We start from the raw sequence: 27,879 nt of genomic DNA on the forward strand, positions 1-27,879 counted from the left end.
TGCTTCTTTCCCTTCTCACTTTGTCACAAATGTCCTTTAACTATCCATTAAGCGTAGTTGCTGTTTTTGTATGTTTTTACACAACTGTAGTAGCCTTGTTTTCAGCCTTGCTGATGTTTTCAATTCATTGTCTTCTCTTTCTCCTCTTTTACAGAGACACTAATAGTTCAGCAGCGCCTCTGTCTCTCTCCAGGCAGCAGCCTCAGTCTCATGAGTGCTTCTCTCTATAGTACACTGACATTATCTCCCCGTGTTAAATCAGACTTAACGCCTGGATAAAATAGACCGACATGCTCACACCATTAGTGCATGTTGGTGTGACTGGGATGATCGGCCCGGGTCGCGCTCTGTTCACAATTAAAGGTCCACGTGAGACTTTTCAAAGTGGTTTAGTGGTCTTCTTCCTTTAGGTGCGAATCTGCAATCTTACTGCTGAGAGTAACTTTAAAAGAAGACCTCAGGATGGAAAGCAGTTCAAATATAACATCTGCTCTTCATATGATATATTCTTTTCATGTCACTGTCTACATCCACTCCAATAAATTTCAGAGGTAAATATTGTACTTTTTATTTACATTACTGTTTATCTGTTTTATCTGATTTTGCACACGAGATAACTTAAAAATATGTTTTCTTATAAATTAAATTATCCAACAGTTTGTACAAGAAATGCTGAAATGATTGGTCGATTGACAGAAAATTAATCAGCTATTATTTTAAATAATTTTTTCACACAAAAACATTTCATAGCTTCAGCTTCTCAAATGTGAGATTTGTTTTTCTTTTGAATTATTTTAATATTAATAATATAACAATTCTTTTAGTTGGACGAAACAAACATGATGAAGTTTAACTCTGTGCTGTAGTTGTGATGGTATTTATCACATTTTGATTAATGGAAAATCAGTACATGAATCCAAAATGATAATAATCAAAAAAAAAAAAAAAGCCCAGATATTTACACCGATCAGGCATAACATTATGACCACCTGCCTAATATTGTCTTGCTGCCTAAACAGCCCTGACCCATCGAGGCATGGACTCCACTAGACCCCTGAAGGTGTGCTGTGGTATCTGGCACCAAGATGTTAGCAGCAGGTCCTTTAAGTCCTGTAAGTTGCGAGGTGGGGCCTCCATGGATCGGACTTGTTTGTCCAGCACATCCCACAGATGCTCGATTGGATTGAGATCTGGGGAATCAGGAGGCCAAGTCAACACCTCAAACTCGTTGTGCTCCTCAAACCATTCCTGAATGCATTATCCTGCTGAAAGAGGCCACAGCCATCAGGGAATACTGTTTCCTTGAAGGGGTGTACATGGTCTGCAACAATGCTTAGGTAGGTGGTTTGTGTCAAAGTAACATCCACATGGATGGCAGGACCCAAGGTTTCCCAGCAGAACATTACCCAAAGCATCACATTGCCTCAGCCAGCTTGCCTTCTTCCCATAGTGCATCCTGGTGCCATGTGTTCCCCAGGTAAGTGACGCACACGCACACGGCCATCCACGTTATGTAAAAGAAAACGTGATTCATCAGACCAGGCTACCTTCTTCCATTGCTCCGTGGTCCAGTTCTGATGCTCATGTACCCATTGTTGGCGCTTTTCGCGGTGCACAGGGGTCAGCATGAGCACCCTGACTGGTCCCATACACAACAAACTGTGATACACTGTGTATTGTGACACCTTTCTATCAGAACCAGCATTAACTTCTTCAGCAATTTGAGCAACAGTAGCTCGTCTGTTGGATCGGATCACACGGGCCAGCCTTCGCTCCCCACGTCCAACAATGAGCCTTGGCTGCCAATGACCCTGGCGCCAGTTCACCACTGATCCTTTCTTGGACTACTTTTGATAGATACTGACCACTGCAGACCGGGAACACCCACAAGAGCTGCAGTTTTGAAGATGCTCTGACCCAGTCGTCTAGCCATCACAATTTGGCCCTTGTCAAACTCACTCAAATCCTCACGCTTGTCCATTTTTCCTGCTTCTAATGTTCACTTGCTGCCTAATATATCCCACCCACTAACAGGTGCCATGATGAAGAGATAATCAGTGTTATTCACTTCACCTGTCAGTGGTCATAATGTTATGCCTGATCGGTGTATAGGGGTCAACAAACTCAATCCAACGCCATCAAGGTGGTTAATAGAGAGGAAAAGAACCTTAATATTACTGAATGTTTTTACAGTGTAGCATAAGTATTAGTGTTAGATCAGAATACTATGTAAACAAAAACTTGGTCCATGAACTTGGCTTCATGTGCAGTCCACTGGAAAATCAAACACTTGTTGTGGAGTGCTTTGTCAAGTGTTTGTTCTGCAAATAGTGTCATAAGAGCATGAGCTTGAGAGTGAACGTTGAGGCAGGTTGCCGGGTAGATTTGGAGTATGAGGCTGCACTGTAAGTGAGAGACGTGTTGGTGGAAAATAACTCCAGAAAAGATAAATGACACTTACTGACACTCATGTCACTTTGAATGAGACAAATAGGGTGTCTGTGGAAGGCGAAAGATATAAATAATACAAGGATTGCAGAAAGAGAGGTTGTGGGGAGAAGATGGTGGCTCCATATGACCCAGGAGACAAAAATCCTCAGTAAATCATCAGTGAATTGCTGTTTTGTCACCTGTCCCTCAAACCTCTGCATATTGATGGTTGGACAGCTGTAATGAGTTGGATGACATGAGCCTTAATCCACCTTCATAAAAAAGTTTTATAGTAGTCAAAGACAACTTGAATGTGGTTTCGTCTGTACTGTCAAAAGAAAGAGAGGGTTATCTTATGTTCCAGACAAAAGCCTCTGGGAATGGTGTGTATGGCTAAAATATAAAAGCACTTTCACTCTGCACAGTCTGCAGACATGCAGTGAAATCGTCAAGTATTAGCCTACATATTAGTGTATTGTCCTGCACAGTAGTTGGATTTTATGAACAACAGTCTCTTCATCAGTACAGTATCCCCTCAGGTTCCAGTAATAGATATGTCTTCAGGCGGGATGGCAGAGGCAGCTTTCTTACACCTCTGTGACAGAAGCCGCCCAGGCTGGATCTGACGGCACATCTGGTCAGGTGAAACAGGCTGCGAGGTGTGTTGGTGCAAACAGCAAACAAAGAGTCGTAGAAGTCTTTATGTCGCTGAGGAAGCAAAGAAAAACAGACCATTGTAGTATAAATTGTAATAACAAGACAAGGAGAGTATTTTTTTTTACCATTTACATTTATTTAAACTGTTTTTTAGTGGCACTCTTTACTATTTAGTTGATGCTACGCTGAACACAAGACACACGTCATACTGTTCACAGGTTAGGTTGCATCAGTATTAGTTTTTAAATCCAGTTAAATAATGCTTTAAATTGCACAAAACTTTTAAACTTAAAATGAAGCGGGATTAAATTTAAACCTGTATGCCTATACCTCAGTTTAGTTTTTACTCCAGATCTTGATTAAATTTAATTCTGTTGCATCAAAACTTTAAACTCCAATTTAAGATGTGATCCAGTATTAACTTTAAAATTGCACTTGAGGAGTTTTCACTTTGAATATGTTACATTTTTGGGATGGATTGAACACTTTTAAATCACATTTCTTTTAACATTACATTTTATGAAGAAATGCATATTACATTTTTTGTATTATATTTTATTATAATCTTGTATCTCACATATAAACTGACTTTTAAAAGTCATTTGAAGTACTTTTTCTAAGTAGCTTAAATTTCTCCGTAGTGTAGCTTTGCTGTTCAGCTCGCAAAGCTATTCTTTCATAGCTTCCCCAACACTGACTTTGTACATTATGTCATTTTACTACCTTGTAGCAGTCATCAGGAATTGCTGTTCTCCACTTCTTTGTGGGCTTTAAACGTTCGTAGGAGTTGACCAGAACTTCTACTGCTCTGGGGTAATCATGGCAGGACTGCAACACCTGCACAAAACAACACATAGCAGCCATTATACAGCACAAGAATCTTGTAAGGACCTCTTGCTACAGCATCATCATATACAGTAATTTGTCATAGATAGTGTTGTTAAAGGGTAAAATATTATCTAATAACGTCAGTCCACATCACTGTACCTTGTGGAACTGTGGCGGGTAGATCCGTGCCGCGTTACAGTTGAGCAGCAGCTGATAGCAGCGCTCAGGTATGGCCAGGGGCCTGATATCAGTCACTTTGAGGACATACTGAATGGGGGCACAGCCGTTGATGTCCATTGCTCGTGTATTTGCTCCAGCCTCCAGCAGCATCTCCATCAGGACGTGATCACAGTTCCAGGCTGCCTTGTGAAGAGCTGTTTTGTGGTCCTCTTCTTGAAGGTTTGGATCTGGAACAGAAAGACAATGATGTAGTCTCAATGGCACACAACAATGACAATGTGAGTAAAAATGTTAAAGTCATGTATAGGCAGTCCAAAAACTCACCTGCCTGGTGGTCCAGTAGGAGGCGACAGACCAAATGGTGGTCTGGGCTGTACGTTTGCTCTTTAGTGTCAAAAGCCCAGAAGGCTGCAGTCATCAGGGGCGTCTCCTGCGCAGAGTTGACTGCATCCACAGACGCTCCATGGGCCAAATAGAGAGCCAACAGCTCCGGGACACCAAATCTGGCTGCTATGTGTAAAGGTGTTTCCTCATCATGGCTGTGGCTGGCCGTGTTGATATTAGCACCTTTATAAGGGAAAAACACAAGAGCGATTTAGCTGTTTTGAATGTTTTGCCTGTATATGCACTTTTCATCCATCTAGTGATGTTTTCCGACCTTTGAGGATGAGCTGCTTGGCACAGTCCACGGACTCCCTGGTGGTGCAGTAGTGCAGTGGTGTGTGTCCGCTCAGTGACAGGCTGTTGACCTTTGCCCCGTGAGCCAAAAGCAAGGCAACACAGTCGCTATTGGAGACCACACAGGCCACGTGCAGTGGCGTCTTCCCATTGGGCATCCGGTTGATGGCTGCACCTTCCTGAATGAGCACCAGTGCTGTTTCCAGAGCGTTGTACATCACACACACATGAATACCCATTGCCCAGGACTTCTCCAGTTTATATTCTGGCAGCCAATAACCTGTAGCAGATAAGATAAGGTTTTTGATGAAATTATGAAGGCAAATGATATGGTAGTGCAAAATGTAAAACTAGACTTTGCTGTTTCATTTTTAACTACTTAAGATTTCATAAAACTCATTTTTACAAAATGAACCAAAGCACTGGTTTGAAGTTTGAGTTAGAATCAAACACTATTTCTGTGTTTATTTACCAGATATTGATAGATGTTGATCCATAGAGGAAACCATAAAGTGCATCTTTGGATGGAAAAGCATCACTAATATTTCGTCAAATTTGAACAGTTGCGGTTATTTCATGTGACACACTGTAAAAATAAAGCATTTGTTTTAAATTTAAAATGTTAGATTGAAGACTGCCTTAAAATTTTAAGTTGAGTCGATTTGAAAAGACAAAGCTGAGGTAATTTTGTAATGATTCAAAACAAATAACCCGTTTTATTCAAATAAACTTGATATTACTGCAGTTGTACTTGAGAAAACATGTTCAGCAAGTTTTAAGATATTAAGTTTAGTAAACAACTCAAAGTGAAACTGCAGAACATTTAATATCTATTATGTTTTTTTTTATTACTGGTTTGTGGTTCAGGGTCTCAGAAGATTTTTATCTCTCACACAATGCATGCTGCAAAGAAATTTAATAAATTATTTCAATAAATAAAGCTTGTATATTTATGTGAAGTTAATGACAAAAGATTAGTTGATTAAACTAAATTCCTCTATGATGTTTTACAGTGCAAATCTCTGTTTGTGCTGTTTCTTTCTGGTTTGAAATGAGTAGGGCCGAGTTAAAAAAAAAAAAAAAGAGGCCATAGAGAAACATTTGAAACCAAGTTTTCAGTGAAAATATAAAAGTAAAAATATAAAATGTGTTTGTATCATTTCTGACTAACAGTAGATTTACATCTCATAATGGCTTTGTTCATATATTGCAGTATACTTATGCATTATTTATGAGTATGTTATTGTCACTCACTGTCTGCCTTAACCAGACAGTGTTTCTTTTCATATCCAACTTCAGAAATCATGGGGCTTTAACACCATCTAGTGGACAAACTACAGAACTAATACCATAACCATGACATTTGGGATTTTTTAACCTTCTATTTTGAATCATTTTTCAAATCATCCTATTTATACATGCATTGTGGAAACATATGATCTAATTGTAATCATGTGATATTTCATACTTCTGGGCCTAATTTCTTGAGATATGATGACAAACAGTAAAGCACAATTCAGTTTATTGCTGCTGGTGAAATGTGGATCAGTCCCTTCTTCTTTACCTTGTTTGTATGAGGCCAGCACCATGCCGGGGTCTTCCACCTCCAGCACAGTGTCAATGTCTAGTCTCCCGTTGTGCAGAATCCGCAGGACCTCCTGAGCGTTGTTGGCCTCCAGGGCCTCCAGAAACTGGTGCTTCAGCTGTTTGACAGCCTGTTGTCTGGGGCTCAACTCCTCCATGAACTCCCTAAAGGAAGGACCTTGCTCCCTGTATGGCACTGCCAAACCAGCTTGCACGGACGCTAATGTTTTCCACACAGCATGGAGGAGATTGTAAATAAAAGCACAAATGCTGATAAAGATGGTGTCAATCATACCCACGGTGGAAGGCCTCCATGAGCCCAGTCATCAGATACGGGGGGTGTATGAGGAAGGAGGACGGAAATGAAGTAGAATAAGAGGGGCAACAAGTGACAGGAGAGAGTTGTCAGAGGGTAAAAATAGCCCTGGAGTGAAATTAGGCTGAATATAAATAGAAAGGAGAGACTAACTGTGGGTGACTCTGGGTCAGTCTGCTCAGATGTCCACTGAGAGAGGCCATCGTGCAAAATAACCATCATAGCCATCTGAATGTGGCATGAGGAGGACTGTTTGGAGAGAAAGCTATTTATTCTCTTCCGTTCTATTCTTCTGTCTTAATATGACTGAATTGAATCCATATTTATTTGATTTTTACTTCTAACTTTGGACTGCATAGGACACAGATTTCTGTCTTTGGCACCAAATGACCATCAAACCCCAACAAATTTAATCTAATATGAGTTAAGCAAAACGGTTTAAAATGAGTCATTCCAGAATTCAAATTAAGCAGAGCTCTGCTACATAAGTTAAAACTACCATCAGTTTAGTAAATCCAAGTTTGCAGACTGTTGCTATGAAGAACAGACCGTTGCTTTGGACACAAAATATATTTTGTGTTAAACTGCAGATTTTTTTTATAACCATGCAATATGTGGCATAATGTACAGTGAGCAGGTCACTATTCAAGACTCCTGACGGGGTTTATTTCACAATAATGACCTACTCACTGTACATTATTATTTACTTAAACTAGTTTAAAACATTGGTGTAACATAGTAACCCAATCAGGTCAAAAGTGGTGAAAAAAGAAGAAACAAAAGCAAACTACGGACAGTGACTGCACATTTTATTCAGTGTGACAGGTAGCTGCCCTTTCAAACTTTTCAGAATGCGAAAAAAGAGAGCAAGGTTATGACAAAAAAGGAGGAGGAGGGGGAGAATAAGCACAGCTTTTTAAAAGAGTGAAAGCATGGCTAGCAGTTTGTGGTGATTATCTTTTGCTGTTCATTACGTACATGACAAGACAAACCCTTCCAGACATGACTTAGTGTTTTTCGCCTGCCAGGAGCACCAGGGTCTCATCATCCATACGTTGGTTTCATCATGCCAGGCAGGCAAGCTCAGTCGAGCACATAGAAAAGATCAGGAGTCACAATTTTGGCCTCAGGTCTGACCTTTTTTTTTTAGCCTCCTCAGCCCTCAGACAAACTGTGCACACACACTGACACAATAGAAAACAAGGCTTCTTTAGGATTCTTACAGCGTATTGCTCTCAGTGTTTTACTATACATACAAAAGAGTCAAAAGAGTGCAGTCGGCTGACTGTCTTGACAGGGGAGGGGGGAGGTATTCACAGAAAGGTTCAAGTGTTACAAAATATTTCATAAGAACACATCATGAGCAGTTTATTGGAGTAGCACTGGAGCAGCACTATGGTTGTATCGGAGGAAAACCACAAGCACGATGGGAGAGTATTACTGTGTTTTTGGAAACACTTTCTGTGAATATCATATCTATAACGCATTATAAGCATATTTATAAGCATTATAATGAAAACTCTTATCAAGCAGGACAACTTATAACAAGGTATTAGAAGTGCTGGACATAATAAATCATACGTTCAGCATTCATAATGCTTTATAACAACATACCAAAGAAAAAACAGTGTTACACAGCACATTATTACCACCATGACTTTTAACAGTTATAAAGACACATTGAGAACAATTCTAATGTGTTATAACAGATTAGAAAGTCAAAGTATCTGAAAAGGAAAAGTGTCATACAAACATCATAAAATTGCTTATAGCCTGATACAGTTCTGTCACTTTACTTAAAGATCACATCGAGTCATTCTGTGGCGTATTATTGATGTTTATAAGACACTATTCCATTTCAGAATTTATAATTTGTTATTATATGTTATAACAGTTCTCTATGTGTCTTTTTAACAGGCTTAAATTATGAACGTTACAATGTGCTGTGTAACCCAGGACTTGAAGACCATTCATAGTATGTGGGAGCATTCACAGTGAATTCTACTCCACTCATAATGCTTTATGACTGCACTTTAAAACACATATACTGCTTTCTGATGCATTATATAAAACATTATGGATGTGACTTAAATTAATTATAAATGTATATGTGTCTTTTGGATGCCCTTGATTAGTTATAAACTAGATGTTGACTGATTGGGCTTATAATGCATTATGAGTACCTATACTCACCTATGCACACCTAAATGATCACCTGTAGTAAGAACTCATAGTATAGTATGTAGTGTCATAAGTTATCATTATATGTGTTAGGTAAAGTGAAGAACATATTGATGCATCTATAATAATACATGCTTCATGTGTTTTTGAGTGTAGTCACAAATCTTACACAATTCAATTTCATTCCATTTATAATGCATTATGAATGCTTATAATACACTATAACTGTCCACATAATGCACTATAGATGTGGTCTTCATAGAGTGTATGTAGATTATGTTTCAAACTGTTGTCACTTTGGCACAGAGCTATAAAATACTATAAAAGCCGAGCTTATATAATGAATTATGTCCACTAGTTTTAATACTCTATAAACCTTGTTATAATTTCTCATGCATGATTATCACCATTTATAAAAGAGTTTCATAAAGCCTTATGAATGTGCTTATCATGCATTATAGACATGAAACTCATAGAGAGTGTTGCCATATTTTCTTTAAATCCTTCATTTGACAACCATTTGAATCTAAATCATTTTTAACGAACAGTTTTAATTACGTTTTGGCAAAAGGAAGTAATCATACAATTCTGGATAAATCATTATTAGGTGTTAATAATACTCTTATTTTGTATAAGTTATCATAAACAGTAGTCAGTTGCTTCATTAAATACAGAAATAAATAAATAATAACATCAACAGAGATCAGTGATACCTGTATTACTGTGGCATTACTTGGAGGTATCTGTAACTCCTACTATTCTTCTTGTTCTTAACCTGCTATCAGTGCACCAGGCAGGGCCCTTAAGACAAAAAGGGAATCATAATAACCAGAGCTGCCTTCATTTCTATCACGGTGACACTGGCGTCTCTATATTTAATGTAAACCTACGGAATGATTCTCGGGAATGATACAGAAGTAACACAGGGAACATGTCTCTCAGTGAGCTTCGTAATCCTAAAACAAAGAATTGCATAAAATACATATGTCAAAATAATTTCAAAGGTATATAGTTTTTAATCTAACAAGTAAATCAAAATGTTTCTTACAGAACCAGTTTCATAAGAAAAATTAAAACTATATTGCATCTATCAGGTGCAATTTCCAGTGTATCAGGTACGATGATCTGGACTCACTGCATCTGTCCTTCCTTATGGCAGCATTCCTAAATATTATTCCAAAGTCATTTGCACGGTGATCTTTGACCTGTAATTCTTATGAAAGAACGTTAGAAATGTTAAGTCTACTGTATGTGTTTGGACACTCACACAGAAGCGGGTAGAGTTCAGAAAAATTCTACTAGTCTAGAATTTCTAAAGGCAGCGGCGGGGTATTACTTTGTTATCGAGAGAGAATATAAAAAGAGGTCAAAAGCAGGTTACAAGCGGAGTCAAAGCAACATTATGCATATAAGCAGGAAGTTTCATTTGAACTTTTTTTTTTTTTTTTTGCTTTTGTGGTACGGGTTTGGTAAGTTACAAATTTGATGGTTATATTGTACCTGAAGTCTCCATTAGGACCAGTCCAGTGAGTACAGTATGTCCTCGTCATTCATACTTTAGTATGGTACATGTATACTGTAAGGAGCATTGGACGAGCCAGTACGGAGGTTAAATTTACAGTGTTTGCACTTCCAGTCTTTTTGCAAGTACTGAGAAAGTTTGTTGCTTCCAATGGAACGTGGTTGCCACTTCAGCTCCAGTGTTGCCTTCTTCTGCAGTAGTGAAAGTAAGCAGCATGGGGACACCCAGTGGTGGGAGATGAACACTGCCTCATATATTCCACCACACAGGCCTAACCTGCGTGTGCTTCATCAAAGCAATAGGGCGATTCCACTGATCTATTCATCTCGACAGGATATACACAAGTCTATCAAAATGGCACGTCAGACATATTTTCATCTGTATTTATCACTGTACACGTACATGGTCATCATGTCTAAAAGGTGCTGTGGTGGGTAACACAGATGGCTCTGGAGATGATATGGGATGAGAATGAGGTGCACTTTTCACAGACTTACTCCGGGATATGAATAAATAATCCAATTTACAGCAATAAAAAGCAAAATAAATAGAACTGAGTAAATTCTTGAATGGCTAAAAACACAGGGTGGGTGTAAATGAGGCAAATGAACGGGGCAGCATCCTATTATCCAACCGCTCGTTTTGGTTTAATCTGCTTGGTGAAAAAGCCACTCGACAATCTCCAACAGTTGGACGTGTAGCTCCACCACTGAGAACTATTGAACTACGGAGTAGGCGTCCCTCAGGGTTCACGTGTGGGGCCTACTGACGCTCTGTTCCTCGAGATGCTACTTGGTGTGGTGCTACAGTAAAGTGGGAGGTGATCCGACAATTCGCTTCACTCCGCAGCGCTTTCTTTGCGCGCCTCCTTCTGCTGCTGCTCCAGCTCTCTCTTCCGTAGCTTCTCGCGCTGTTTCTCCACTTTCTCTCGGTTCCTCTTGGCCTTCTCCATCAGAACTTTAAGGTCTTTGATCTTTTTCTTGATCAGGGCGCGGTCCTGGGAAGAAGTAACTCCAAGGGCCTGAAGAAAGTTTTAAAAAATCTGTTTTATGCAACAGCATATTAGGGCGATTGGAAACTTAGAAAAAACAGAGCCAAGGAGGCAAAGTCATAAAAACAGTATACTAAGAAAAACTGAAAAAAAAAAAAATGTCAAGCAGTGGTGTCAGTGGTGTGATGAAGTTGATCCAACCTCATAAAATGAAGTGATGTGGTTCCTCAACAAAAACACTATTTGTCCGATTTTTTTTCCAGCAAATTTAGGTTCTCATGATCTCTCTTTTTTCTTGTAAATTTGCCACTTTAATCTCAGAGAATATTGAAGCGATAGTTCACCCAAAATTGAAATTTCACTCAATATCTACTCATCCCTGTGCTGATGTGAGGATGGGTGAAGATCTCCAGTTCACAAAACACTCCGGGAGTTTCAGCGGAAAACAGTGTCGCAGCCAAATCCCGTACAATTTAAGTGAATGGTGACCAGTTTTAAAATGTAAAAAAAAAGAGAACACAAAATGTCTCCATACTGCTCATGTGCTGTAATCCAAGTGTCTGTAAGACGCAACATTAAAACTTGACCCAAAAAGACGTCAGGGAGTGTTTTGTGAACTGAAGATCTTCACCCATCCTCACATCAGCACAGGGGTGAGAATGTTCAAGTTCATCAACACATACATTAAAAAAAACATTTTAAAAAGAATCCCATCCCTTACATTTGTTTTTATTAAAGAATTTTTTTTCTGACCTTGAGCTCGGGGCTCTCCAGCTTTAGCAGCTGTTCTCCATCGATGTTTTGGGCAGTGAATTCTGGGATGTGGTGTTCTAAGTTGAGGCCCATGAGCCAGCGGGCAACTTGCTGGGGGGTCCACTCTGTGATGCTACGGTTCTGCCACTGATACTGCTTCAAAGTCTGTCCCTCGTCTAGGATCTGGACAACAGGGAGAGAGACAGGGACAAAGAGAAAGAGGCTGATAAAAAGCAAAACTCTAACATGCGGTATTTAATCATACAATAAAAGTGTGCAGAGTGCTGGATGATAATGCTTAATGAGTTCAGATGAAATTAACAACACATTCAAAACATTGCCTGAGTGACAGCAATATTCTGCAGCAACAGATGACTCTGTGGAACATGCAGCAATGAGACACAGACACAAAGACATGCATGCAGTAAGACACAAGCCTCTGGAGGCTGGCGGCCTCAGTCTCACCTCATCATCTATCATATCCAGACTCTGAATGTGGTAGCATAGAAAACAAAAGAAGATGACTGGCTTGTTAAAAGAGGAAAAAAAAACAACATGGCTTCTACTACAGCAGCATTTGAAAACAATGAGCCTGAATTGGTTCATTGAGTAACAGCTTGTTGCTTTCTGCCAGAGAAACAGAGGAATGTAAAAGAAGCTGCTCCCTGTCAGAGATATCCACAATGATAATAAATGGGCACACAAATGAAAAAGAATAAAAAGGTGCATTCTGGGAGGAAATTTTGTTGTTGTGTTTGACTTGTTTGCATATAAATGCATACTTAAAAAAAAAAAAAAAACTAAAAGATGAGCCGACATTTTTACAAAGCCGGAGTCTGTTAGCTTAAAGCTGTGAATGAAAAAAGAGAATTTTGATCAAAGTTTCTGGATGTCTTGTAAATGGGTGTAGAGCAGGGATTGAAGACCCTGTCAACTGAAATGCTTTTAATTTGAAATGGATACAAGCAGTGTTGACTTTGTATTAACAGGATAATGCACTAACTTTGACAGGGCAAATGGGAGGACCAGAATAGTGTAATACCGTCCCACACCAGCCCTCTTTACCCTTTTTGATTGTATTTCATCTATTAAAAGATTACTATATTTGAAGTTTGCATGTGTACCTCGTCTGAGGACAGCATCAGCGTATGTGAGTGTCCCGACATCTTGGCCTCGCTCAGCAGCCCGCTGATCTCCACTGAGCTGCTGCTGCTGGCACTCAGATCATCGTTCAAAGTGGGTCCCTGAGGAATCAACAACACACTTATAAGACTGGTGACGAGAGCCAACTGGCTCTGAGGTTGAATTTAGCTGATTAGATGGAGTGCTTCTCCATAGCGATTTCTTAAAACAGAGAGACTTAACGAGGAGTGAATGAATCAAGAAAATGAAAGTTTTTCCTCTGAGCATGGACCAGAATGATTGATGTGCTTCTTCCTAATATTTGACAGTCAATAAAAAGTACATTAGACTAACATATCTAAGATGTTTGATAGACTGGAAGAAGGCAGGGCTGTGCACATCTCTGTGAATGTGATTAGTGGTTAGAAATGATGGAGCTGGATGCTAGCCAACTCCAAATCTCTCTCTCTCTCTCTCTCTCTCTCTCTCTCTTATTCTCTCTGTGTCCCTGTCAGTGTGTGAGAGCATGGACATCTATGTAACTATTAACATCCGGGATCTTTCTTCAAATGTCCAGTGACAAGCTGCTGCTGAGAAATGTATGAAGGTCAAAACATCCCGTTATAACCAATAAATAGAGCAATAGTTTTTACAGAGCCATACTTTTGTCAGTATTTCAGTATTTCCATTAGTTCTGAGTAAATGAAGTTCACTGACTGGGTTGCACCAACAAAGATTAATTTAGTCCAAGATTAGTTCAAATCAGAGTTCATCAAAACACCGTTTAAAATGAGTAAATCCTTATTTACAAGTAAGTAGACCTCTGTTTCACATTGAAAAACTAATCTCAGTTCAGTACATCCAAGTTTAAGGATATAAACCGAAATTAAACAGTTTAATATGGAGATGCTTGCCTACCTGATTTAAAGCAAATAAATAAATAAAAATAGACAAAATGTAAAAACAAACAAACAAACCCTGTTGTTTGTTTGCTCGCTGGCTAAAAGGTTCTTTTAAAAAGCTATATTACTAACATGAAACTGAAGTTTAAAGAGAAGTTTATGTTCAATCTTTCTGAATTAAGTTTTGGTACAACATAATTTAAAGTTAAACCATTTTAATCAGATTTAAAAGTTAATCCTTGTTGGTGCAACCCATCCATTGAGTGTAAAATATTACATTTGTATAAGACTTTGAGTTAAAAGTGAGAGTTTTGTCTTACATTTAGCTCTATATTGTGACTAGAAGGAGTTCTTTAAATCTCGGTGTTGTCTGAGGTAAAAACAAGACTAATCTTCCAGGTCCAGACTTTCAGCTCTTTGGGCTGAATTACTTAAATTCCTTACTTAAAAGCTCCACATAACTATTAATGCGCATATATTCTGCAGCGATTTATCCTCTGATGTGCACTCATCTTAGGCTAAGAGCGTGTCCTTGGAGAGAGAAAACGGGACTGGTGCAGAATCAAAAATAATCTTCTTTTCAGTCCGGCGGTGACCACATCTGATGTTACACAGGATCAGGAACAGTGTTCATGCAAGTTCCTACACTGCAACAAATGCCCACATTAGCAGCTGTAATCCTATTGTATCAGTAGATTCATGATGAAGCAAACTGATTTGAATACTCTGGAACACATTTTTCCATCAGATTGGAATTTAATACTTAAAACAGATCACATGATTGCTAAAATGGACATTTTCGCAGTGTTGCTGAAGACAAGGTTAAGATTATAAGAGATATTTAGGATTATGTAGGTCTACTCATTGATTTACTTCAAATTAATATGCAATTATGCCTTTCTGTGATTGCAGTACATGATTTCCCTTTGTTACCAAACCCTCTTTACCTCTTAGAGTTACCAGTTCATTTTCATTTCAGTGGATTGAGGTGTAATTGAACAAAACACAAAATAATACGATACCAAGTAATACGAATAGGAGAAGAAGTGGGGCCATGTGAGGGAAGTCTGTTCCAACAGAAATAGCACAATTCATTATAGCATAAAAACTTACAGTGTGTTAGTATATGTTTGTACTGTGGGTCTGGCAAAAAGCCTTATAGTGACATTATAGAGGGCAAAACAAAGTGTCCCTGAATGTCCTCACTGTAATGTATCAGTAAAATGAATCTTCATTTGCCAAACCTCCTGTACCTTGGCCTTGAGTTTCTCTGGACTGTCCTCTGCTGACGGCTCTGTGGAACTGAGAGAGAGAGAAAAATGGACAGAGGGAGAGATTAAATGGAGGTCATACCTTCATAAATAGTTTCTGGAGCTGGACTCATTTAGGAATAGCGGCAGGAAAATAACAGTGGAACTCTGATGCAGTTATTATTATTTACCTGTTTCCAGGTGAGGCTCTGGGATCTTTAGTTTTCCTGAGGGAGGACCTGAACAGAACAAAAAGCTGAGTGAGAAAATGTAGCTGCTTTCTTTCACTATGGACTTAAAACTGAATTACTGATATGTTGTATCTATGTGTAATTTATAATTACATTTAGGAGAAGTTACTTAGTACTGATGCACTAAATACTTAATGTGTATTCTGCTTAGGGCTGAATGTAATTATGTCACCCATACTGTCTAGTTTGCCTCATCATTAGTACCACTCTGACTGCATCTGTCCTGTAAAACAATTTTCAAAGTGGGAGGTGGGCCTCCCCAGGGAATGGAAATAAAAAAATATATTACATAACATAGCTAAAGGGGTTATGAGATTTGGTTACAAAGAGACTTCATACATATAGTGATTTTGGAGAATTTGACTGTTTTCCCCCCACTTTTCCAGAGTCAGAAACTAATAAATGCCTTTTGACAGACCTTTTTGAGTACTTGGTGTAGTCTGAAGTTATGTCAGATGGCAATATTAGGCTATCTTGGCTCAACTCATGAGAGTCTATGGGATGAAATAACACCATCATCCAGGAATTGAACAGACCATTTTTCCAAGCTTTGTCTGAGGGGAGGCCTATAGCCCTGCTTTAAAATATTACATTCTCAATTCTGACATTTTTTTTAGAACAAATATCAAATATGTAGAGACAAAAACTGAAGTTGTTTACAAATGCTTTTATAGACAAAAATAATGCATTTAGTCCCAAATAATCACAAAAAAAAGACAAATTGATCAGCTCTTTCCTTCTACAGGTACATTTTCCCATATGCAGTGCATTTTTTGATATGGTGCAGCTGGTATGTGTAGAACTCAAAATGAAAACATGACATTCCACTACTTAGCGTCTTACCCGGGGTCCAGGGCTTGTCTGTGTTCCTCCAGACTGAGAGAGGGACTTGATCCTGCATGAGAGTAAGAAGCTGTGATCTCATACATTCCACCTGCATGCGTGTCTTTTGATGTGTCAGACTGATTTAATTTTATTTAAAACACTGTGCATACTTTTCTGTCCGTGCATCTGCTTTACATGTTTTAGTTAGTGTCTTATCATCTAGCATAATGGTGTATTTAGTCCATGTTTCTATTAAGATTAATATCCATCATTTATTTGTTTTGCATGTGTTGTCCAATGAGTCTCTTTGTTGCATGTTTTAAACAGTACTTCTGCATACTTATAAATGACACATGATGAATAACTTTGTCATTTTAATCTTATATTCCTTTTTAGGGAAAGTCTGTATCATCTGCCCAGAGACTTCAGCTGAAAAATAGCCTCTTGGCTACTAAACACTGAGATTACTCCTACTTCAACTGATGAGCTTACATAGTTAGACATAAATATTACAATAAAAGAAATTTGCGTAATGCTTCATTAGAGGAACTGTGCATATGAAGGAGTCTATGAAGCTTGACTGTTGTCTTCAAGTGTCATTCAGTCAATAATGCCATTTTTAATACAAAAAATTAACATTGTTTGAAGTGTTATTAACTTGACATTAATCAAGACATAACGTGTCATAAACATACAGTCGTATGTGGCTGCTTTTGACGTTGGCTGTCGTGAGAGCATTAGCAATTGTGCCATGAATATTTTCATTGATCTCACCTTCAGTAATACATTGTAGAGTTCTCATACAGATGTCATTAATTGTTATTACACCTGATTAATATCAAGTTGTCACAACAAAGACATCTCAAATATTGTTACCTTTACATTAAAAATGAAAAATAACCAAATGATACTTAATTACAACAGCCATAAACATTCATTAAGACTCCTCCATGTTCGTGACAGGTGTCATGCCGTGATTATGACAGTGTCATGTCAGTCCTATGCACACCACTACAAATATCACCAAAATTGGACAGTTACAGGAAAATTCTATCAGTAGATGTAGTTGCAGATGCACTGGTGACCATTTGATCTTCCATTATGGGATGTAATGAGGGTGCAGGTTTACTAACCATCCTGGAGGGCTCCTGTGGTGGACGGCGGGTGCAGCGTTCGTCTGGGGGAGCTTTCTGCACTGCCGGGGGCCCTGAGGACCGCAGCTCCTCCATCACAAGAGGCCACGCTACGAATCGACCCGGAACGGCTGTGTGCTGGACTGCCATGTCCCTCTGAGACCTGAAGACAGACAAAAAAAGTACAAAATGAGAAAGACGAAACAAATAGAAGTGAAGGAAGAAGGCAGTGCGCGAGAGATTGTGAGAAAATGAGAGAGAAAGCAAAGGCTCAGAAGCGATCATAGAAAAAAAAAGGAAAGAATAAAGTGCAATCAAAGAAAACCTGATGTGAACAGCCTGTGCCAGAGTCTAATCTGACAGAAGTCACTTGACATACTTTCACCAATTCTAATTCCTCGCCCTCTTTTCCCCTGGAAGCCTCACACTGTCTGGTTTCTGTGTTCCTGCCAATTCTGATCCACTTTCTCGAGTTGTTTATCCAGTCTGAACTCATTCCTGCTCTGGCCGACTTAAGTGACAGCATTAGCCAGACGAGAGCCTTTCATCCAGAAAGAGACCCTGGCTGTTATTATCACACTGGGAGACACAATAAGTTGTGACAGACTCAATTAGTGCCGCAGAGCAACACACAGCAATTAATTTATTAAAGGAATAAAGTGGAATGGACAGGGGTTAAAGACACACAAACAGGATGGTAGACACACACACACACACACACACACATTCACTAATCAAACACCCTGTGGTGAAATTATATTAAACATGAGAGCAGTCTAATGAGAATGATGGAGCTTGTTTTTATTAAAAATCACATCTGTCAGCCTAACATCTGGTTGATGTTTTAACAGATGCTGTTAAATAACATATCTGTTAGTCAAGACCTGAGTATCTCTTTGGATTTCTTTGAGAAACCCTAATTTAAAAGCTTCTAAGATCGGAGGGAGAGTTTCATTTACAGAGCTTACAGAGCAGACACAAGTCTCAGAGCTATTTCTAAACCACACACAGGCCTTTAAAAGATAAGAGGGGTGAATACATCCTAAATAATAGAAAGTGAGGGACACTGTGCAATGTCAGTGAAGGAGTGGAAAAATGTAGAAGATAAGTAATGGAAATCAAACAGTTCATTGAGCATCATGCAAGAACCACTTGTACAAACAGATTTGGTCTTATGTGTGATTCTTGCATTCAGTTTTCTTGTATTTAGAATTTTCTTTACAAACACAATTTCCACATATATACATACATATATATACACACAACAAAATTTCAAAAAAAGTATAATCTGTTGGTTATTTGTGTGTGTCTGTGTCTGTTTGTGTGTTTCAATACAAACCTCTCCCTCAGTAGAGCTGATGCTGTCTCGGGCGACTCCTCTGAAGCTCTTCTTTTTACTGGGTGAGCCCTCCCTCAAGTCTAAAGTCACACACAGAGAAAAGAGAGAATAAAAAAAAATGGTATCCTCTTTTAATTTGCCAAGGAGTGCACAGTCAGCTCCAGTTTCATATAGAATGAAAACAAATACTCTGTAGGGTAACTTTGAAAATTTAAGAAAAACCTGGGAAAGAGATCTCAACCCAAACATGGAAGAAGGTACATGGAAAATCATGGTGGCTGATGCGGGGCGTTCAGGTGTGCAGGTGTATTATGGTTGCATAAATCATTGCCAGAATCTCTCCAGCTGCTTTTATTAGGAGACAGGTCTCTTCTACCACCAGGTATATTCAAACAAAAAATTTGGACTTGTGTTGACAGGCATTTTTTGTGTTTCCTTGAAGCAGCAAAAAAGCCTGCCAAACCTGATGATGCAAGTTCATCATCAGACGAGTCAGACGAAGCCTGTTTTTGATGAATGGCTGGTATCTTTTGAATGGTTGATCACAAAAATAATAATTAACAAGGCAGGTTTTAGGAAGTCTGGTCTATTTTCTTATGTATTTAAAGAAAGTAAAGTAAATAAGTAAGTAAAGTATGCTACTTAATTTGTAAAAGTGTTATGTTCCCTCTTTTTTCTCTCTTTTCTTCTTTTGACTGTCTAGTGCCAAGATCTGTTTTGTTTTGTTACGTTTGCTTTGTGACTTCCTGTAACGCATAATGCAGCGTAACAGATAAAATGGAAACTTAAACTTGAATTACAAAAAAGAAAAGAGAGAAGGCAAATTCCTGTGATTTAGCTTGTCATGGCAAAAATCGACAGTATAATGCATTTGTTCATCAAAGGTATTTGTCTTCTGTTTCAGTCAGGAAACTTGAGTTGACCTCAGCCCATGTGTTGACATCTTCAATAAATCAACTCAGTCCAAATATTAAGTCTTCCCCCAAAAGTAACCCGATTAATTAGGCAGGCAATTATCATTTCTCTGTTCATTCCCTGAGTGCACTGTCAGATGAGACAAACGCTGGAATCATGTAAATTTGAAAGATAATTTCAGCAGATTTTGTCTTCTCCTCCCACAGTCTCTCTCTGCCTCTCCTTTATATTCTGTTCCAGCCGTCTCCCTCAGCCCGTAGTCTTTTTTTTTAATATTGCATAATGGGCTGTGTTATTCGGATCAGTGCAGATCCAATCACTCTGTTATCCCGTCTGCACCGCACAGTATCAGATATGGCACTTCTCTGTGCATGCTCCCTTCTGACAGATGCAGCCACTGAAATAAAGCCAGCGGAGCTTAAAAAGACTCAAGGAGAACAAAGCCGGACAGATGTGCTCAAAAGGGATTACGTGTTTGTTTTTTTTTGTTTATGGAGGTCCAAAGTGGAGTACAGTCTGTATGAGAGTGCGCGTGTGGGTGAAGATGGCGGAAGAGAGGAGGATTTGTACCTCACTCTGTGTGTGTACTGCATTTTGCGTGTGTGTGTTTACAACAAACATAAACTCTTAGTCCAATGTTTTCAATGTCCTTCACAGGGCAGGAAGGGTCGATAAACTGCAGGGGCTAAAAAAGGTAGAGACAACACTGTTGAGTTGCATCAGGGGTCATTCTGAGGACAAAAAAAATCTAGGTACTTAGTCAGTACTTAATTTAAACAAGAAATGCAGTAGGGAAACTTTAAAAGGTTATTTAAGATCATATATCAGACACGAATATGGGAAGATGCAGACTCTCCTATCTGAGCTGTCACTGCCCTCACTAAATAAATAATTTGACATTTTGGGAAACGTGCTTGTTTTGTTTTCTTGCAGAGTTGATGGAAAAATCAGTACTACTCTCATGTCTGTGTGTTCAATACGAAGCTGGAGCCAGGAGATTGTTAGCTTAGCTTAGCTTAACACAAAGGCTGAGGACAAGGGGAAACAGTCTGCATGGCTACATCAGTATGTTAGAAAAATATCAGCGGCGGTGGAACCAAGTCATTATTTTATTTTTTTTTTGTTAGTCTCAAGTCTTTGTACTCCAGTCCCAAGTCAGCTCCTGAGTCATGACTAACAAGTCCCAAGTCTGAAGAGTTTCCTTAACAAGTCATACTGTGTTCTTCACCAAATGTAATGCTACTTATCAGCAGAGCCTGGGGCGACCCCGTAGCTCAGTTGGTAGAGCATACGTCCCATGTACTGAGGCGATCAGTCCTCGGGAGGGACGCCAATTTGACTCCTGTCTACGGTCCATTTCTGCATGTCATTCAGTCTCTCTCTACCCCCCCATTTCCTGTTATATCTTCAGCCATCCCCATCAAATAAAGGCAAGAAGCCAAAAAAACAGAACCTGTAACTTAAAATATCAAAGAAAGTTGGACCTTGTTTTGTCTATGTCTGTAATTTTTGACCTACATACTGCAGCTAAGTCATCATAGTTTTTGTACTCAAACAAATGATCTTTGCCTGCTTTGCCTACCAACTCCACAGCTCACTAATTAAAACATAGTTTGTTTAATCTATAAAAATAAAAGTGTAAAAACAACAAATTGTGGCTGAATCCAGTGGAGACTGCACCCTTAAACTTTATCTTTTGTATGGCTTAAACAAATGAGATTGAAGATGTTAATTAGTGAGTTTCAGAGGTGTTGGTTGTCTGGTTTTATTAGAGGTAGGCTAGTTATTTCCCTCTGGGTTTTTTTTGGCCTTTATGCTAAGTTAGCCAGGTGCTTGCTCGAGCTTTACATTTACTGGACAGACATGAGAGTGGTAATGATTTTTCTGTAACTCTCAGCAAGAAAGTGAATAACTATTCCTTCCATTGAGAAATATCATGACAATAAACCCTCACAAACCTCTGACTTGTGTCGAAGCTCTTTTCGGGCTGTGCTGCTGGGCGCTCAGCCTCTCGGCACTGTTGCTGTTGTTGTTGTTGACCTGGATGCCGTTCTGCTTCATCAGCTGCATCAGCTCGGACTCTAATGTTGCAATCTGTAGAGGGACAGGAACCGATCAATGTTAATCAGCCGCAGGCATTTACCTGTCAAAACAGCTGCTTTAAAACACCAAAATAAATGACCTACATGACGAGGAGCTCATAATCCATCTTTTGATTCCATTAGGAAATACTTAACAGAAGTTGGCCAAGCGTACACGAAAAGCACAAGTGACGTATTGAATCTGCAGCACATTTGATCCAGGTTGTCAGTTTAGTTAAAGCACAACTCTCCTGTCTTGCTGTTGGCTTAAATTCCAGATTATTATACTATTTTCCCACCACTCTTACTTGGCTCACACTTTGCCGTTCACCCTTAACAATGCAGTGCAGTAGTAGAATGAATGCTCAGTGTGCAGAATAATAGCAGGGGACAGTTGGATTGACTGTCCATTCAACTGTGGGGCATGGCCTGAGACTTGAGCAGAAAAAAAACACAACTGTCATGTTTTAAGACTAGGAAAGCAGAAAATCAATACTGAGTTTGACAATAGAGTGACCACAGGCCCCTGGACACTGAGTAAAAGTCACTGTCCAAGGAGGAGGACACCTTTCTCTGTGTGGCACTAATATTTCAGCTGCTCACGATAATGCTGTTTACTGGATTTTTTGCACATTTACAGCCTATGCTATTAAAGAATAATTTCTGTGTAACATATAACATGTACAAAACCCAACAATCTTGATCATTAAAGGGATAATTGAAATACTTTGAAATGGGGTGGCATGATCCACAGTTAGTGTATCACCTACAGCAGAAGTAGTAGGAGTCATGGTGTAGAAAGCTTAGCAATGAACTGGTCCACCAAAAAAATCAATGTCATTTTAAGAGTATGCTATATTTAGAATATTTTCATCACTTTACCTTTACACTAGATAGCCTTTTATCAACGGGAAACAGTTGTTATGTTGGCCAAATATTGCTGTCTCCAACCAACCAACTACTCATATAAGTTGATCAATTATTGTGTGTGACTTTGGCATTTAAAAGGTTAGTTTGTATTCACAGAAGTTACAAAATAACACAAAACAAACTAACCAAGCTGAGGTGGCACTTTCCAGCAACTCCTGTATTCTGTGAGGTAAAATTACTGATTTTGCAGATGGTGTTTGGTTGGTTTGGAGCGATATTTGGCTTTAATAACAGCAGTTTTCTGTAGAAAAAACTGTCTGACAGCAAGATAAATTGGTGAAAATGTCCTAAATATAGTCTACACTTGAACTGACATTTATTTAGTTGGACTTTTTTTTTGGCGGCTAAAATATGTTTTGCTTCGGACCCTGTCCACAGCAGTTCGCCATCCACTGTAGGTAATACACTGAATATAAATAACTACCTCATAATCCGAACTATACCTTTAAGCACAGATAAGAACTGCAGTGCTCATATATTTATTTTCTTTAAACGCCAATATGCTGAATCCTGCAGACACAGACATAACACCTAAACACAGACAGCTATGCAGAGATGGATGGAGGTGAGAGACGGACACAGTAAACTTCAGAACATCTGGTTTACCCTGACTTGCAGTCCCTGGATCTCAGCCAGGTGAGCTTTCTCAGCCTCCTCCAGCCGCCTCCTCTCCGCATCCTCCTTCTGGATAAACTCCACCTCTCTGGAGAGACAAGAGGGAGGGAGGGGAGATGGTAATGTGCTGAGTCGGTATGTGTTAACACAGGAAAACAAGATACACTTTCAGTATGCGTGTGTGTGTGTGTGTTTCGTGTGTGACGGTGCCTGCCTCTCGCATGGCTGTGGCGATAAAGAAGCCAAGGCCATTTCAGGATTTTACTGTGACTCATTTCTGTCTGACCCTGTTGTTCACACGCACATATCTACACCTAAAAAAAAAACACATAAATTTACATCCCCAAAAATGCTAAATCCAGTCGTGTCCTCATGCCTGCTTTGCCCTTGGTCTGTGTCTCTCCTCTGCAGCTCGGTTCAGCTACAGTTTGTTTCATCAGTTAGCCTCCATTTGGCCTGCAGGGCCAGAGCCAATTAAAGCCAGTCAGACTGGAGCTGAGCAGGAGAGGTTGTGATGGGACTGACCAAAGAGATCAATGCACCGAAAAGCAAGGGGGGCTGCGCTGCATTAGAATGGAGACTCAGCTCTTACTGTTGAAATGGGATAAGACTTGGGGGAGGGGGGGACTATAAAAAGAGCCGCTCTGCCTCACAGATGGAAATACAGGAGATATTGTCTTTTCTGCTCATTGAGGCAAGTGAGGCCGTAAAAAGAATAATGAAGGAATTTATCTAAAATTATTTTTGAAAGTACACGTTTAATGGCAGGATTGATGGAATGACCTCATTTAAGAAATGGTTCAAGTGCGTGAGTTATACTATACATGTAGATTTCAAGCTGGCGAGTGCCTCTCTCAGCAAGTCAAGTAGGTGATTAAGAATAGAAAGTTTTCTGAGCACATTATAATACATTAAACTATGTCAACTAATGTAACAGACTGGTCTAAACTGGAACAGAAAAGGAGCCTAGGCTAAAGAGGGGCTCATAACAGGTCAAAGAGGAGATCAAGGAGGCTGTCAACAATCCCACCTTGCAATACCACCTCTTTTCACCATGAACAAAGTTCCCCGCTGACATCTCCATTAGAAATGACTCTATCTGCTGATCAAGAACTAGATGTGACCGAAAGCTCTAGAAAAAGCTTGCGAGTGGACCTTAAGTTAAGAAGCTTTAGCCTTGTCCTGTCTAAGGTGCTTAACACTGAAGCTGAAGGGATAGTTTGGATCATTTGAAGTAGGGTTGACTGAGGTACTTGCAACATTGGTAGTTAGTGTATTACCTACAGTAGACAGCGGTTTGCAAGCCTACTGCTAAGAGGACTACTAGCACAGAAACTAAGTAATGAACTGCTGTGAGCAGGCTCAACAGCAAAATGTATTTTAGCCACCTGAAAAAGAGGTCCATCTAAAAAAATAATGATGATAATTAAAAAAACATCCGTTTAAGTGCAGGCTATGTTCACAATAATTTCACGGGTTCATTTTGCCATCAGACAGTCTTTTCTAATGGGAAACTGCCTTTATACAAGCCAAGTACTGCTCTCTTTCACTCAAATACACTCAATAGACAAAATAACTGATTTTACCTTGCAGAATATGGGAGTCACTGGTGTATCACTGCCTTGATCAGTTTTTTTGTTTGTGTTATTGTGTGACTTTTGTGTTTTAAAAGGTTAGTTTGGATTCACCAAAGTCACTGAGCTGCAGACTAGCAACTCCTGTGTTCTGCAAGGTGACTCTACTGATTTTGCCTATGGAGTTTGGTTGGTTTGGAGAGAGTGAAATCTGGCTTATATAAAGGCAGTACTCTGGCAAGGTACAGTGGTGAAATTTAGCTAAATATAGCGTACAATTAAACTGACATCGATTTTTTTAGATGAACCTTTTTAATTGACTAAAATTGGCTTTGTCCTCAGCAATACATCGCTCAATACACTGACTATCAATGAATACCTCATACAACCCTGCATCAAATAATCTGAACCATCCCTTTAACACTAAGGTTAATGGGCTACACATAAACCACACGCATTCTCACTGGAGTTACCTAATTTTTTCTACAAACAAAATGTCATCAGAATAATCAGAAACATTATTACTGCATAAATTCCTCATTCCCCAATCACAGATTATCAATGTAATCAGGCCGACTCACTTCTGCTGGAAGTCTTTGATGAGTTTCTTGGCTTTGTTGTACTTCTTCTCCAGAGCTTGGTACTGCGCCTGGGCCTCCTTCAGGTGTTCGTTGACCGTGTGGCAGAGGGTCTGCGCTTCGATCCAGTAGCTCTCCAGCTTCAGCATCCTCTCCTTGTTCTCCTCAATGCTGGCCTTCAGCTGGCTCTTCTCCTTCTCCCACCGCTGCTTCTCCCTCTCCACCGACGCCAACTGGACAGGGACAAAAACTTTACTGATATTGCACGAGGAGACCAGCAAATGTCAGCTGATAAAGGCCATTGTTAATATATGTACATACTGTACTGTTGCTTCTTAATACTCTCTGTATCATTTATTTACCTCTGGAGATAAATATGGAGTTGTAGGTGGATCCATGTGTGTTCATACTATAAAAATGTCCTATGAAATGCTAGACACAAATATAAACAAACCAACAAAAACAAAACACACTAATACTGAGTAAGGAATCCTTGGAATTAAAGCGCTGAGGTGATGAAACAATTGCAATATGTATCAGCAATAGACCCACAGTCAATAGCAATAAAAAATGCAAAAGTAAAATCAATAGTTTTACTTAAATACATTAAATGCAAACTGCCATGAAAGTACATAAAATAATGCCTCTGGCTCATAAACTGCCTGTCATATTCCTTGATAATGGAGTGTGCTACATGTGACGTGCTAATGGTTAATCATTAATCAATTAATCACCGTGAAGAATTTAACCAATTAAAAACATCTAATTCAACGCAGTTTTGTCTGTCATGGGCATTTGCTGAATAAGGAAACTTAAAATGAGAAAAAGAAAACAAGGAAAAAAGATTGTTTTGTATCTTATGAATGATTAATCGATTGTTGATGTCTGTCCAGTATATATATATATTATATTAATGTATAATAATAATAATAATAATAATAATAATAATAATAATAATAATAATAATAATAATTATTATTATTATTATTATTATTATTATATACAATTATTATATACAACATAATAATAATAATAATAATAATTATTATTATTATTATTATTATTATTATTATTATTATTATTATTATTATTATTATTATTGGTAGTAGTAGTAGTAGTAGTAGTAGTAAAATAAATTTTGTAGGACATGGTGGGGCACACTATTGAAATATAAATACAGACTTTTTATATTAAGTACAACTACAAAAGCGACTAGTGCAGCCTCTTGCAATAAGCTCGATTATTTTGAAATATTTCTCAGATTTGTAGGTACTTTTTTCAACACAAACAGATTCCTTATTAGCAGCAGTTTTAGTAAAATAATCTGCTAAGATAAAAAAAAAATCCATTCCTGGAGCTTTCCCACCAAACATGAAGCCCTGCCCCTCGTTGTCCTGTCAACCGTTTACAAATTGTTTGAACTGAGCCAAACTCCTGTCATTTGCACCCACAACCAGCAACCTGCACACCGACACTTTGAATCTCTTACCTTGTTTTTGAGCTTCTGGATCTCGGCCTCGGTCACTGTGTGTTTGATCTGGAGCTGTTGGGAGCAGAGGCGGAGGGAGAAGACAGGAGAGAAAAGAGAGGGCGGTCAGATAATCAAATGCATGGCTGCGCAGTCTCTCTCTGCTGTCGATATAGTGTGACGGACGGAGGCAGCCGACCCTGTCCTCCCCCTGACAGCATCCCAGCTCCGGCACTGACACACACTCTCAGAGGAGAGGCATGGACAGGCAAGAGATAGTATACTAGATGGTGCAAAAGTCTTTAAACACAGCATTAAATGAAGAAAAAACAGGAAAAATGTGTTCGTGAGAAGATTTCACTTCTATTTTAATGCAACGTGAACTGTTAACTGTAACTTAAGACAAAAAGTCATGTATATTTTCTGAAGTGTAACATGTTGGATGGATGGAGTTGGAAATGGAAAGACAGCAACAGGATTTATGGATGGAAGTTGAAGAAGAGCAGTCATCTAGAGGCAGACAAAGAGGGAGATAATGACAAAGCAGACATAAAAATGGAGATGAGAGCAAGAACTGGATATGGAACAAGAGATGAGGAAATGGGAGCGAATGAGAGCTCGAGTAAGTGAGGCAGAAATAGAGAAGAAGGGAAGGAGTGACACTGGGAGCCATGGGAGGGTCTTAAGTGTAACAATGACCATATTCCTCCTACTTTTTGATGTTTTTTGTAACATTAAAGGAAAAGTTCTCAGTGTTTCACATCTGTCCTAGAACA

At 39.0% G+C, this 27,879-nt stretch overlaps 2 protein-coding genes across 7 annotated transcripts in view; both read right to left on the minus strand.

The window, feature by feature from the left end:
- Positions 1 to 2,697: 2,697 nt before the first annotated feature.
- On the minus strand, positions 2,698 to 7,066 carry asb4 (ankyrin repeat and SOCS box containing 4). The gene is made up of 6 exons (XM_084739063.1): positions 6,338 to 7,066; positions 4,754 to 5,053; positions 4,420 to 4,662; positions 4,075 to 4,322; positions 3,811 to 3,924; positions 2,698 to 3,138 (listed from the first exon to the last, which is right to left on the minus strand). The coding sequence occupies exons 1-6, from the start codon at positions 6,648 to 6,650 to the stop codon at positions 2,950 to 2,952; spliced, it is 1,407 nt and encodes a 468-aa protein (XP_084595189.1). The 5' UTR covers positions 6,651 to 7,066; the 3' UTR covers positions 2,698 to 2,949.
- Positions 7,067 to 8,306: 1,240 nt separating this feature from the next.
- ppp1r9a (protein phosphatase 1, regulatory subunit 9A) overlaps positions 8,307 to 27,879 on the minus strand; it is a 75,299-nt gene continuing 55,726 nt past the window's right edge. For 2 of the 6 annotated variants that reach the window (XM_084739957.1, XM_084739956.1), the window contains exons 8-20: positions 27,125 to 27,178; positions 25,639 to 25,868; positions 23,475 to 23,571; positions 21,816 to 21,951; positions 18,943 to 19,022; positions 17,604 to 17,766; positions 16,489 to 16,540; positions 15,586 to 15,633; positions 15,389 to 15,446; positions 13,245 to 13,364; positions 12,586 to 12,609; positions 12,121 to 12,303; positions 8,307 to 11,397 (exon numbers count right to left, since the gene is read on the minus strand). In XM_084739957.1, coding sequence (XP_084596083.1) covers positions 11,215 to 11,397; positions 12,121 to 12,303; positions 12,586 to 12,609; positions 13,245 to 13,364; positions 15,389 to 15,446; positions 15,586 to 15,633; positions 16,489 to 16,540; positions 17,604 to 17,766; positions 18,943 to 19,022; positions 21,816 to 21,951; positions 23,475 to 23,571; positions 25,639 to 25,868; positions 27,125 to 27,178 — 1,428 coding nt within the window. In that variant the 3' untranslated portion in view covers positions 8,307 to 11,214. Of the gene's footprint in view, positions 11,398 to 12,120; positions 12,304 to 12,585; positions 12,610 to 13,244; positions 13,365 to 15,166; positions 15,212 to 15,388; positions 15,447 to 15,585; positions 15,634 to 16,488; positions 16,541 to 17,603; positions 17,767 to 18,942; positions 19,023 to 21,815; positions 21,952 to 23,474; positions 23,572 to 25,638; positions 25,869 to 27,124; positions 27,179 to 27,879 lie in introns of all 6 variants that reach the window. The other 4 variants (XM_084739962.1, XM_084739958.1, XM_084739959.1 and 1 more) reach the window with 4 other exon arrangements.

Source organism: Lutjanus erythropterus, chromosome 16, assembly GCF_056507025.1.
Source record: "Lutjanus erythropterus isolate fLutEry1 chromosome 16, fLutEry1.hap2, whole genome shotgun sequence".
NCBI lineage: Eukaryota > Metazoa > Chordata > Actinopteri > Lutjaniformes > Lutjanidae > Lutjanus > Lutjanus erythropterus.